Genomic DNA, 13,895 nt, shown 5'->3' with positions numbered 1-13,895 from the left:
CCCCCCACCCCTTCCCACCTGTCCCATTGTTCAGGGTCGGGGAGGGGGCAGAGGACTTCAGCTCCCCGCCCTTTAAACCTTGTCATTCCCATAGCATGATCTGCATTCTGCTGAGGGGATGGGGCTCGAGGTAAGCGGTGGACAGCTTGTACTTTAATGGTTCTGCATTTGTTTAATATGAAATATATTTTCGAGAACCCCAGCGGTAACTAGGACATCACACCCACGATTTCACTGATCTTATCGGCGAGACTAGGTTTCAAAAAGAAAGAAAAAGAGAAAGAGAGCCAATCTAAAGAGAAATGGGAATTACTCATGGGAGCCCAGGTGAGACCTAGTTCTGGGGGGGTAGCTGGGACGATGGCATGTGGATGCCCGCAGCTTGTTGGGGGGACAAGAGACCAGGAAGTGGACTTTGCTGGCCCATTGCTGCCTCTGGCTGGCTGTGTCTCCAGGACTGGGCAGAGCCGTCTTTGGGAGTCATTTGCACTCTATCAGGTAGAGGGCTTGAGGGTCAGAGGAAGGGAGTGTGGTGGCTCCGGAGTCAGACCCCAGGGTTGGAAGTCCTTCCTGCTAGGCAATGCCATCCCACTCCCTGCCTGCTCTCTACCTTCCTGAGAAGCATTCCCTCAAGTCCAGGAAGCCGGCTCAGCCTAGAGCCCCGAGATGTGGGGGGCAGACGCTGGGATGTGCCCATGGGAGTAGAGGGATTACATCTTGAGCAGATAAAAACAGTCAGGGAGAAATCCAACGAATTTTAATTACTGCCGCACATCTTTGGAGTTCGAAGGCCCGGTCCTTGTAGGCCAGACACGCAGGCCAGCTCTGCACCTTGAAACCCTCAGAGCCGCCTTCCCCTCTTCTGCTCAGCCCACCCCCCTTCTCCACGTGTGCAGGGGCCCACAGCTCAGCTGGTGGCGGCAGCCTCCTCCCTCTGGCTTCCAAGCTTGCCTGGACTCTTGGGCTGCAGTTTCAGGGGACTGTGACTTGGTTTTGCAGGTTCTATGGGCCAGGGTGGGGGGCAGGTCACAGCTTTTGGTTGCAAGTGGGGAAGGCCAACCCGCATTGCATTGTGGGCCAAACCTGCATTGTGATTAAGGCAGGTGAGAGGGGATCTGGCCCCAGGGCTCATCCAACAGAGATCTGTTGAGAGTTGACTATATATCAGGCCCATTCTAGAGCAGCACGGACCCAGTTCCCTTACCCTGGGGAGCTGGCTTCTAGAAATGAGCTGACCTAAGGTCTTGAATGATGGCACTGTCCCGGGCACCGGCCTGTGTCTGTCCCTTTGTGAACTCTCACCGGGGGTGTACCGTCTCAAGCAGCTGGAGGTGACATTGGACACAGCCTTGGCACCAGAGAAGACTTCTTTCCCGCCAGTTCCCGTGAAAAGGATCTGGGGAGAGGACTCCAATTTGCTGAGCTGGGGGACAGGTGCTGGACAGGGAGAACCTGTGGCCCTCACTGGGGGCTACATGGCCCTGGGGGGCTGCAATGTCCTCAGAGGGGTGTCACTTGCTTGAGAAGAGGTGCCATTTCTTCCTTTCTTTTTTTTTTTTTTTTAAGATTTTGCTTATTTGACACAGAGAGATCACAGTGGACAGAGAGGCAAGCAGAGAGAGAGGAGGAAACAGGCTCCCTGCGGAGCAGAGAGACCTATGTGGGACTCGATCCCAGGACCCTGAGATCATGACCTGAGCTGAAAGCAGCGGCTTAACCCACTGAGCCACCCAGGTGCCCTCTTCCTTTCTTTTTTTGAAAGAGATTTTATTTATTCAACAGACAAAGATCACAAGTAGGCAGAGAGGCAGAGAGAGAGAGGAGGAAGCAGGCTCCCTGCGGAGCAGAGAGCCTGATGTGGGGCTCGATCCCAGGACCCTGGGATCATGACCTGAGCCGAAAGCAGAGGCTTTAACCCACTGAGCCACCGAGGCGCCCCAAGAGGTGCCATTTCTTCCTGGCAGCAACCTCGAGGTCTAGGTTCTGCTGACATCTGGGAGTCCCCAGGGAGGAGGGAACCCCCAGCCCCTCCTGGCCTCTCACTGGAGCTCAGGGCCCCCAGGAGCCTCCCCTCCCCCAGCCCTTTGTCAGTGGTTTTCTTTCAGCCCTGGCTTTGCACATTGCACGGGCGGGGAAAGAAGGGTTAATTCCCTGCCTTTATGACCTGCCATGCCCGTGGGCAGAGGGGCTCACTGGGACAGAAGTAACAGAGGTCCACGGATTAAGGTGCACAGTGGAGATGGGGACACTGGGGCCCAGGAAGTGGATGGCCCCAGCTTTTTTCTCGGTCTTTAATTCCTGCTGGGTCAGGAGGCTGGACCCCCCCAAAAACGTCTTCTCAAGGGGACCACAAGCATCATCCTGGCCCACTGCCCCCACGCTAAAGACAAGGAGCCCAGGGCCTGGGTGGTTCTAACTCCGCTCTGCCACTTTCTCTCCTTAAGTGACCTGTCTCTTACTCTGGCTGAGCCTCAGGTCCCTCGTGTCAAGGGGGTTATTGTGTGGCGTTTTATGAAACTAGAGTCAGTGGCCCAAGTGACCCAGGAATGTTCTAGAATGCTTCTGAGAACGTTGACGTTTCTCACACCCATCCCCCTCTCTCGTGCCTTCTCTCCCTGGTGGTAACCACGGGGATGCCTGCAATTTGGGTGCCCTCGTGGTATGTGTGTGTCTGGTGTTTTCTTAGACGTATGAGTCACATTCTACTTCATGTGTCCCCCATGTGGTGTGGCTCTCTGAATGCCGGGATTTACGGACCTGCCCGTGTCTTCCGAACCACCGTGTGGCGTTCGTGATGTAGTTCTGGCATGGTTTCCAGCATGTCTTAGATTCTTGGTGAACTTGAGCAGGCCTCCCTGCTGCTCCTGTGAGAACGGGGGTGGGGGGGCGGGGGGACGCTAAGGTTTTTGTGGGAGTAAAATGAGAGAACATTCCGAGCGTGTGGCAGAAGTAGGGCACTCTGAAAGGTGCAGAGAAGCCCACACTTAGTGTTTCCCACTACGTGTGTTTTGTCTGCATTTTCTCATTGACCCTTGACATCTAAATTGCCTTGTTCCAGAAGAGCAGAACGGGGGCCCAGAGTGGTTCACCAAGGCGTCTGCTGTCACTCGCTGCTGAGGCCAGCTGGGCGCCCTGACTCCCGGGTCTGGCCGGGTTCTGGGAATGGAGCATCCCTGCCCTGGGCGGCCAGAGCCTGCTCCCAGCGAGGCCTGCCCACGGCGGCGCCGGACCCCCAGGCACGCCCTGCTGGCTTGCCTCTGCACCGCGCCGGGAGGACAGAGCTCGCCAGGAATTTCCTGGGGCAGCTCCAGGCCAGACTCCTTGGGTGGAAGGGTTACAGGGCGGCTGGGTTGTGCCCCCACCCTCTCTTCCCCAGTATGGCCCAGCCCCGCACCTTCTTGGGATCTAGAAGTTGTGCCGGTTCTATGGGCACCAGGAGTTCGCTTTGAAACCCCGTCGCACCGACATCTGTTAGCTCTTAGAGAACAGAAACATTGACAAAGAGCTGCTGGGCAGGCGGTGGGGGGAAGATATTAAGCTCAGGAGTAGGAGTCTCAAAGACAAAGAGGAAAAACCCCAACCGAACTCCAGCCGGCTCCCAAGCCCTGCTTTGATGTGGTTTCCCGTCCCCGGAGGCCTTATAAGGCCTTATGCCTGCAGTTCGGGGCTCTGGGTTGGTGCTGGCTGCACACTCAGCACCCGGAGGAGCTGGCCTCTCTTCCTGGGGCCCAGCATGGGGCAGGGGAGCTGCAGTGCCGGGACATGGGAGGGAGGGGGCGAGGAAGGGAGGCCTGCGCCCTGTGGCCTGAGAGGCCATGGAGCCTGGCCACTGGGCAGGGGCAGCCTGGCATCAGGCTGGGTGCAACAGGAAGTCTGGAGATCTAGGAAGGCCTTTGATAACAACTTAGAGCCTAGTCTGAGGCCAACTGTCCTCAAGGCTAGAGGAGGGGGGCCAGGGACCAGGGGCTGGAGTGATCGCTGAGTAAAGGAACAGTGAAAGGAAGTCACTCACCCCACGCCCCATACTTGAGTTTCCTACAAGGCAGTGGGGGATCCAGGCATCTGCCTCCGGCCCTGCTCTGACACTTACTAGCTGTGTGACTTTAGGCGAGTCATTTAACCTCTCTGTGTCTCAGTTCGCTCATTGGCAAAGTGGGGATAGTAATGGTACGACCTCAAAGAATTGCCATGAGGATTAAACACGTGGCATTAAAAAGAGTGTGCTGGGTGGGAGAGTGTTTCTCAGTGTCTTTGAGGGCGTCTTGGGGCTAGCGAGTCTTTGAGATTCTCTGAGCAATGTTCCGGTAGCTATTTGACAACTGGGGTAGAAGAAGTAATAAACAATAACTACCGGTCTACGAAGCCCCAGTCGTGGTATCAGGTGTCACTTTAAGCGCTTTTCTGTGCAATGACTTACTTAACCCTCACACCCGCCCCGAGACGTCACGAGCACTGTGATCCCCGTGTACAAATGGGAGGCTGAGAACGTTCCTTCACCCACATGCTTTAGCTTGCATGAAGCCTAGCTGGGACTTGAGCTGGGGTCTGCCTCCTTCTGCAGTGGGGCTCCACATGGGGCTCGTGGCGGTCAAGGGGTCTGAGTGCCTTCCTGCAGGATGGTCCTGAGGGCCTGGCCCCACACCTTGTTTGTGGGCCCTCTGTCCCCGGCCAGGGCTCTGCTGAGTCCCCAACCTCGTGGGGAGGAGCTGTGGGCCTTTGAGTCCTGCAGCAGCAGCAGGAGGCTGGGCCCCCGCCCATGGAGGTGCAGCCGGGGCTGTTCTCCTTGAACGTCTGTTAAGTGTGGTCCCTGGTCCCTGACAAGTGCCAGGACTCTTGGCTGCCTCTGTCCCCAGGCCCACAGAAGCCCTGATTCCACTGTCCAAGCTCGGGCCGGGCATCTGAGAAAACTGGCTCAAATCTTGGCTCTGCTGAGGACCCAGAGCGGGTCACCTGGCCTCGCGGAGCCACCTCCTCGCTTAAATACAGGGATTTTTGGGAACTTGGAGGTTCTTGGAAGGATTCCCTTGGTCAGTGCCTCATGCACCGGGAGTGCTTGGTAAATGAGGTGATTGGCTCTCAGTCCCCTTATCTCCTGTGTCCTCTGTCCCTTTAGGATTGACGATTCTTTCTTTGTAGAAAAAAATAAAGCGTAACAATTATAACTCTCACTTTACAAACTGCAGATCATTTTTATGAGCGTTTATTCCTGGAGAGATGGAAAGTGCAGGGCAATGGTGAAGACTGAGGGAGATAATAAATTTACTTACAAGGCGGCCCCTCATGGTGCCTGGCACTGTGGAGATGCCCAATAAGGTCCACGGTCCTGTCATTGCTGTGGTTTATCATTGTGCCCATTTTACGGAGAGATAGACTGAGGTTCCTAGAAAGCAGTGGCTGGCCCCATGTCCAAAGGTGAGGGAGGCCATGGAATCAGGATGTGCTCCTGTGTCTGGCTCAACACTGCGTTGCCTCTGGCTTAGTGATTCAAAGCTTGAGGACCGCAGACATGGCACTCCCGGGACCATCTGGTTTAGCAGATGAAATGAAATTTCTTTTTAAAGATTTATTTTATTTATTTATTTTTAAAAGATTTTATTTATTTATTTGACAGAGAGAGACACAGCAGGGGGAACACAGGCAGGGTGAGTGGGAGAAGCAGGTTTCCTGCTGAGCAGGGAGCCGGATGAGCCCAATGCGGGACTTGATCCCAGGACTCTGGGATCATGACCTGAGCCGAAGACAGATGCTTAACGACAGAGGCACCCAGGCTCCCGTAAGATTTATTTTAGAGAGAGAGAGAGAGAGCACATGCGCATGCTCAAGCAAGTGGTGGGAGGGGCAGGGGGAGCATCTCAAGCAGACTCCCCGCTGAGCACAAGAGCCCCATGTTGGGACTCGATCTCCCCACCCAGGAGATCACGACCTGAGCCGAAACCAAGAGTTGGACGTTCAACCGACTGCCCCACCCACGCATCCCGGAGGAGATGGATTTTTGTCAGTGGACCCTGGTGCTGGGGAGCTTTTACGGTTCTACAGAGCAGGATAGGGTTTAGCCCGAAGAGACCGACCCCCGAAATTGCCAGAGCTCTGCTTTCCTATGCAGAGACATGCCTTTACTGTGTCAGGGAGGTCGGTCCTCCCCGCAGACTGTCTTCAGAATGTATGATACACACCGCAAGGCATCGTTATCGGGGTTCCAGACGGCTGCTTTGTTGGGGATGGCGTCGGAGTCTCTAAACGCCTCCAAGCGTGCCGGTAGGAAGATACGCGCACTCGCGGAGGGGTGCCTGACAGGTCCTGCCTGCCTCACTGGGAGCGATCAGGGTGGCGGGCCGAGGTCAGCACTGATCCCTGCTTTCCAGAAGACCTCAGCGTGGTCCCCTTGAAGCCGGTCGCCTGGGAGGGAGTGCTGCCTGCCAGCCTGTCTGGGGGAGGCAGCATCCGTCTTCCTCTGGCATGAAAGATGGGCTCTAATTGGCTGCTGGAGTGTCCCAGCCATCTAATGATGCCGCCCCAGCGCGTGCCTTCCCTGTCACCCGCTCCCAGCGTCCCTGTCAACTCCGGTGCTGTTAACAAAAACAGCCAGTTTACAAGCCCAGGAAGTGTTCGGTGATTATGATAATTGGCAGAGGAGGGGGGAGAAGCCGCCTGGGCTCCAGGAATCAAGGAGCCTGGTTTTGAAGTCAGTGGGACGTCAGGGCTCTGAATGACCACATTTTCACAACCTGCCAGAGGGGGGAGGTGATTTGGAAGAAGAGGTAGAATGGAGAACACCAGCCCTAATCCATAAAATGTTAGCTGTTGATCCTTTTAAAACAAAACAAAACAAAACAAAACAAAACAAAACAAGAGACTTCTCTCCAGCTGTATCCAGCTGATAAGAGCAGCTCTACCAAGCATGATTCTGGTTTCTTTCATCAAGATAAGCACTGGTGTTTCTGTTAAGTATCTGAGGTGCTTGAATTTTTCAAAGAGAGGGTGCATTCTCTTTTTCTTTCTCTTTGCACTTTTTGTTTTTGTTTTTGTTTTCCAAAAAGAGAAGTTGGTGACAGCTGCTGAATTTGGGTTTGTTTTTTTTTATTGCTTGTCATTTTGTTTTTCCGAGAAGCTCTGCCAGGAGCATTGTTGTGGCATCAAAAGAGGTAAGGCAGAGTAATCCTCCCAAACTTTGTCTCTCTGCCGGAAGAGGAGCCTTTCCCAAAGTGGGTTCCTCAGAATACGAATCCCACGTGATGCTTTTTGAGACAAAAAAACTCCATGGTCTCAGTAGGTTTGAAGAATGCAGTAGAAGTTAACCGCGTGGATATTCAGTGTCCGTTACCATAGTAAACGCTTCAGTAAGGGATCGTGTCTGACATGAAAACAATCTTTTTTTTTTTTTTTGATCACAAAACTCTTATGGCAAAATCCCAATAATGCAAAAGACGGTCTGACAAGTGCTGATCTTGCTGCTTCTATATCTAGGGTCCTCCTGCAGGGGTAGGGCAAGATAGGTAGCCCCTTTGTGGACATTCCAGAAACTTCACAGCCCGTGGACTAACCAGACTCCCCGTGTCAACCTGACAGTGCCTGAGTGGCAGCCTGACCAGGCTGGTTGGGAGCGACTTGGCCACTGGGCGTCCTGAACTCACATAGAGCACAGGGCAAGGCAATGAAAGACCAGGGTAGGTTCTAGAAGGTGTGTGCACGGGGGAGAGGTGGCAGGCATGTCCAGAGATCACTCAGGAGGCTGAGCGTGCAGTTTGCTGAATGTTATGCTGGAGAGTCAGGGGAGTCCTGTTAGGGGCAGTAGAGACCCACTCCCGTGCATGCCAGGCCCTCTTTTTTTTTTTTTTTTAAGATTTTATTTACTTATTTGAGAGAGAGTGTGTGTGTATAAGTGAGCACAAGTTGGGAGCAGAGGGAGAAGGAGAAGCAGACTGCCCACTGATCAGAGAGCCCAAGGCGGGACTCAAACCCAGGATCCCAAGGTTGTGACCTGAGTCGAAGGCAGACACCCAACTGACTGAGCCACCCAGGCGCCCCCACACCAGGCCCTCTTGGCAAACCCATGGAGACAGCCTGCCTGGGACCCTCTGCTGGGGGAAGGAATCAGACTGAGATCCCTTCCTGGGGCCCACAGGGGAGGCTTGTTGGTCCTGAGTCCACCAAAATTGACTGTGAGGGATAGAGGAAGGACGTTTTTCTCATCTTGTCTCTGTCTTTTTCGTGGAACTTCCTTTCTGAGAGAGAAGCGTGCAGTATCATAGTGAGCCGTAGGCTGAGAAAAGCTACTTCTTAAAAAGCATGGTGACAATCCACTTTTCAAGCAACAGGTTCCACCAGAGTTGACCTAAATTCCCATCAGAAGAATCAGGGCAGGACCCCTGCTTCCTTGTGACCAGCCAGGCACACGTTCGGGACACCATCCCAATACTGGGTTCCTCCTTGATTCTGTCGGATACTTACTTAACGTCCCTGCTTTGTCTTCCTCTAGGAGCTCGTGGGTGATGTTTTCAGAGAAACGCTCAGTGAGGAGGAGGAGGAAGACTTTCGGCTAGAAGGTACTGAAATCCATCACTCTCTTCCCAGGGCACAGTCAGATGGGAAAGGGGCCATCTGGTCTACCACGTGCAGACCAGGTGGAGGATGGGACCCCAACTGTCAGTGCGGATGGTAGGGTGACAAGCAAGAAGGGAGTGTGACTCTTCACAGGTCTGAGCCCAGAGTGGAGCCAGGCTCCTGAGGCTCACGTCCTGGCCCTGCTCCGTATTGGCTGGGGAACCTTGGATACGTTGTTTTAGCTCAGCTTTCCCACTGGGGGGAGTGACAATAAGGTAAGCACTACGTAAAGTAGCCATTCTATTTCCCCGATTCTCAGTTCGCATTACTCACTTGGAGCACAAGCTTGCCTACCAACAGCCCCCCACTGCCCCCTCCCCTCTCAGGTCTGTAGCTCTTGCTCTTGCTCTTGCCTTTGTTCGAGGGGAGGCCCCTATTGTAGAAGGACGAGGATCCTGGAGCAGAGGGCCGGCGGGGCCACAGGCGCCCTCACTTGACTTCGGGCAGGGCGCGCCACCTTCCTAGAAGAGCCTTGGTTTCCACGTTTAGAGAGCGGGAATGAGAGCCTTCTCCCTGCTTGACTCCCTGCGCTGGTACAAAGGACAGATGGCCGCATTTGCTAAGTGGGATGGCATTTCCATTTTATACTCAGGGAAGAACATCACTGAACTGGGGAAGCCTTAGGTTGGTAGGAGCCTGGCGGTGGAGGTGAGAACGGGCAGCTCGGCGGGGGCGGGGGGGGGCTGTGGGGGTGGATCTAGGCCTTGGGGCCCTCTAGGGCCTTGAGAGGAGAGCAGTCAGTGCCAAGAGTTTCTCCAGGGGAGCCTGGGCCAGGCCTGAGGACTGTGGCCGCATGCCTCCTGTGAACTGTCAGCCCCCGGCCATCTGCCCTCAAAGAGGTCCCCTAGCTCGTGTGCACGTTAGACTTGGAGAAGCAGAAGAAGAAGACTGTTTCCAGAGATTCACTCGGTTGCCCAGGAGTTGGAGGCAGGCTGGGATTCAGGGATCTATCGCACTTTGCTCAGATACGAGTTGGTCCTGAATCAAGGGTTGGGGGGAGTCCCATGGACGGAAGACTTTGTGCAGGCTGCGGCCACTCACCTGCAGCACTGGTGATGGCACCCAGAGCATCTGCTTTGCTTCTGTCATTCCCCTTGGCTCCGCCAAGCCTTCCCTCTCATCTTTGGCTCCATAGAGAGATGCCAGGAGTTTGTGCTTTGAGATCTGGGGGGTCAGGTAAAGTTGGGCAGGATATAAGCCCTGGTGGTTCAAGTGACCCCAGACATTGATTCCATGGGCTTCGTTTCTCATTCCAGTTATATATTCATTTCCTGCTCATTCGCATAGTGACTCATTACCAAGTTCATTCCCTTGTTCATCCATCCCTCCACCTGCTCCTTCCATCCCCCACTCGCTACCCCTCCAACCAGCCACTGTCCATCTGTCCCTTCATTCACCTATCCCTCACCCCTCACCGACGCACCACCCACCCACCCGCTGGCCACGCCCCACCCATCCATCCATCCATGGGTCTCCCTACTCTCCTGTCCCCCGGCCCCCAGCCCGGCCGTTCTGAGGCATCCATACCCCCTCCTCTGCCTGAGTGTTCGTCCCCCGTCATTCATCGCTTCATGCATTCATCTGCTGACCCATCCTCCAGTCGTCGTCTCTCTGTCCCTCTTGTACTGAGCCCCTCATTACTGCCCCAAATGAGGCACTTCTCTGTCCATCGCGGCTCCGTTTACAACGGTGCCATTGACTTCAAATGAGAGGTCTTTCCCTGCAAACAGACGCGGAATGGCCTACCCGTGGAATCTACTTCCCTCTGGAGCGGGGGTTACTCTGTTCGCTGTCTGCATTCGGAGCGTGGCTCCTGTTGCCATGACGTAGAAGGAACGCCGGCCTGAGGAGCATCTAGACCGGGCTCCCCTCAGCTCTGGTCACAGCCCGCTGTGGATGGCAGCCAGGTCCCCCCAGCTCTGGGCCTCCTCGCCCTCTGTCACATGATGAGTGGGGACGTGGAGCTGGGCTTTGTGGGTGCGCAGAGGATGTGGGCTCCTCGCAGGGAGAGGGAAGCCCTGCGGTGGGGGGCGGGCAGCGCTTACAAACATTGGCCAGTGGATCGGGGATGAAGGTGGGGTGCCCAAGGTGTCCCAGCTCCTTCTGGAGAAACGGTGTCAGCTTGACTGCACTGGGTCTGATCCCATGGCCCACCAGCTGCATGCCAGGCTCAGAGGGTGGCCCGAGCACCTTGCTAGTCCCTGGTGATGTCCAGGTGCCACCACTCAGGAAAGAGGGGATTGGGAGCCACTTTCCTGCCTCACTTTCCCCACTAGGGGGTCGGACGAAGTTGTTGGTGGTCTAGGTTTTTGGCTTCTTTCTTCAAACAACAGTTTACACAGAAGCAGAGAACATAGAACATCAGGCTGCAGAGACACGCATTGTGCCGTGGCCGGTATGTTTTACGTAAAAAGGGGCACAAGACGATGCTCTGTGTTTCCTACGTGTGTGAGTGGAGACTGCATGCATGTTACTGTGTGGCTGGAGGGCTCGACAGGCAAAGATAGGAGCTCCTCTCGGACCTGGGAGGAGGATACTAAAACCGGAAAGAGCTCTCCAAGAGGACTGTAGTGTTAACGGGGATGAATGTTTTAACTTTCCCAAGAAGAATGAATTGAAAGACTCACAGCAGATTTAAAAAGTGAAAACGATGAGTAGATGAGGTGGGAAGAGAGAGGCTGCTCAGGTTTGCACCTGGGCCGGCCTGCCGGGCTCCGACACTCCTGGGAGGGATGCTGGGCCCATGACTGTCTGTGGTTCCGTGGTCACCCATGGCCACGGCCACGGCCACGGAGAAGCATCCACCTGGGCCCGGGGCCTAGCTAGAGCACTCCGAATCCTGAATCTCTTCTTTGTCTTCCTGTTGGCCAAGTTCATTGCCTCTTGGCGGACTGGAGGGCTGTTTAAGGGAGAAAAAAGGCCATCTGAGGCGTGAAGATAAAAAGAAGTCTTTTAGCCATCCCTGGAGAGGACGGCTTTAGCTCCTGCGTTGTTATGTAAAGCCGGCCCTAATCCAGCATCTTAACCGCCTTAACTGGCCAGCTGGGAGCTCGCGGGATGGCAGATTAAGTCGGGGCTTGGTGCTAGGGCTGCGGAGCTCCTTTTGAACTGTGGAGAGAACAAAGTAAACATCAAAAGTCCCAAGCTCCGAGAGCTGGCTGGGCGTGGCAGGGGCAGGACACGAAGTAGGCTTTGCAGGGGAGGAGGGGAGAGGGGACCCTCCCTCTTCTGACCCAGCAGGGGTCTGAGCACAGGGGAGGGCCTCCCCATACTTCACTGGGTCCCCACCTGGCTTCCCTATCTCCTGGTCGGTTGGGACAGGTGGTGGCAGCCCATGGCTTGTGGCCTGAGGTGCAAATTGTTGGGCAGGACATCCTTACCCCGAATGCCCCCCCACCCCAGAAGTGCTGTGTCTGGGGGTGTCCTCCCCACACTCAGGGCAGCTTTTGCTTTGTGCCCTTGAGAAGGGAAAGACCTATACATGGTCACAAGTCCTTCCTCTCTGGGTCCTCTCTCTCCCTTCCACTCAGGGATGTTCCCACCCCTCCCAGTGGCTTGATTCTGGTTTCTGGCCACAGACTCCCAACACTGTGTCTGTTTCCAACCTCCCCCCTTGGGGCTGGAAGCAGGTGCATTGCTGTCTGTCCGGCATCTCTAGAAAGCTGACTCCAGAGGGCTTGAAGTCAGGTGACACTTCCCTCTGGGAGCCCAGGCCCTTCCCCCAGCCTGGGTTTGGCCTGACTGGGCCTCTGGGGGTCCTCACTTCCCCGGCCCCTGGATGGAATCATTAGAATAGAGGGTCCTACCAAGCAGGGTGGTGGTGCTGGGGGGCCTAAGGCCCTGGGGGTCTGCGTAGCCCCCACTCTGAGCTCAGGACCCATCTGACTTTCCATGGGACCCAAAAGTTTGTCTCCCCACCACCGCCTCCGAATCTGCGAGAGGCACCTTGCTACCTTTATTCGGGTTTTTGGGGGATTTGCAAGTCCGAACCCGAATGCAAGCCCGGCTTTAACCGCCACTGGCTGGGTGACTTTGGGTGAATCGCTTCACGTCTCTGGTTTTCATTTTCCTTGTTGGGGGGTCATCGGAGCCCTCATGCGGGGTGCCTGTGAGGACAGTGAGGTGGTTTGCGCGAGCACGGAGAGGAGCCCGGTACGGAGTAAGTGCCCAGCGTACGGGAGCTGGCAGGAGTCTTGTTGTTCCACGGGTCCCTTCTTGAAGAGGAGCCAACTGGTGTTTATAATTATTTACTAGTCCAGATCAAAGAAGACCTATTTTCAAAGCTTCTCTAATCCTATTAGAACCTCTCCTTCCCCTCCCAGTGCGTGACACAGAGTCTGGCGTGCTTTACGTGCTCAGTACATACTCCCTGGAAGAATGAAGTCAACAGCACCAAGTCCCTGAAGTCAGGCAGTACCCTCCTTCAGGCCTCCCAGGCAGGTCCCATGTACTCCCCCTCGGCCCCTGTCCCATTGTCCCGGCCCCCAGGTGTGATGTATCCACCACTCATAGACCCGAGGAGCCCTCAGGAGGCCATTGGTCCTCCTTATTTGTAGTTGGAAAACCGAGGCCCAGAGAGGGGATGTGACCTGCCCAAGGTCACACAGCAGACTGAGAACAGAACTCAGGCTTCTGGCAGGGTGTCACACGAGGGATGCGGGATGGGCCGTGCAAGTTTCTGGTAGTGGCACCCAGCCAAGAGGTAAAACCCAGTGAAGGGTAGAGGGTGGCATGTCCCGTCTGAGGAGGTGATGTGTCAGCCAAGATGCAGGCGCGGGGAGGATACCAGCCACGGAGGGCGGGAAGGGAGAGCAGCCAGGAGGAGCAAGCAAGCAGAACCCCAAGGGAGAAAGAACCTGGGGTTTAGGGAAGCACAAAAGGGAGGCCTATGCAGCAGAAGGGGACACCGGGGACGAGGGTGGGCAAGTCAGCAAGGGTGGGACCACGCGCCTGCTTGTAGGCTGCTTTTGAAGAGAAAGCATTGGATACTTGTAAGCTGTGCTTAACAGAGAACTTGTGGCTTCTTGGAACGATGGGCCCTGCGGCGGGAGGAGGAAGGAGGACATGGCAATGACCAGATTCCAGCCGTGTGGGCCAGGGTGATGGCATCGGCCTAGCGTGGGGGACATAGGGCTGGAGAGAAGTGGGTGGGCCTGGGGGTTGGCGTGGGAGACAGGAGGAGGGGGAGGGGGTAGATGAAGGAAAGAAAGGGATCCTGGGCATCCCCCCCCCACCACCATGGACTCCTGGCTTAAGGACCAACAGCAAGGTGGGGACCCCTTTGGAGGTGGCAT

General features: G+C 55.5%; 1 protein-coding gene across 1 annotated transcript in view; it reads left to right on the top strand.

Moving 5' to 3' along the window:
* NKD1 (NKD inhibitor of WNT signaling pathway 1) overlaps nt 1–13,895 on the top strand; it is an 82,587-nt gene that overhangs the window by 48,730 nt on the left and 19,962 nt on the right. Inside the window, exon 4 of the mRNA XM_032854509.1 lies at nt 8,477–8,543. Coding sequence (XP_032710400.1) covers nt 8,477–8,543 — 67 coding nt within the window. The remainder of the gene's footprint in view (nt 1–8,476; nt 8,544–13,895) is intronic.

Source organism: Lontra canadensis, unplaced genomic scaffold (assembly GCF_010015895.1).
Source record: "Lontra canadensis isolate GAN:19392208 unplaced genomic scaffold, GSC_riverotter_1.0 scaffold8, whole genome shotgun sequence".
Lineage (NCBI taxonomy): Eukaryota > Metazoa > Chordata > Mammalia > Carnivora > Mustelidae > Lontra > Lontra canadensis.
Note: the sequence above shows the minus strand (reverse complement) of the source record. Positions and strands in the feature narration are given on the sequence as shown.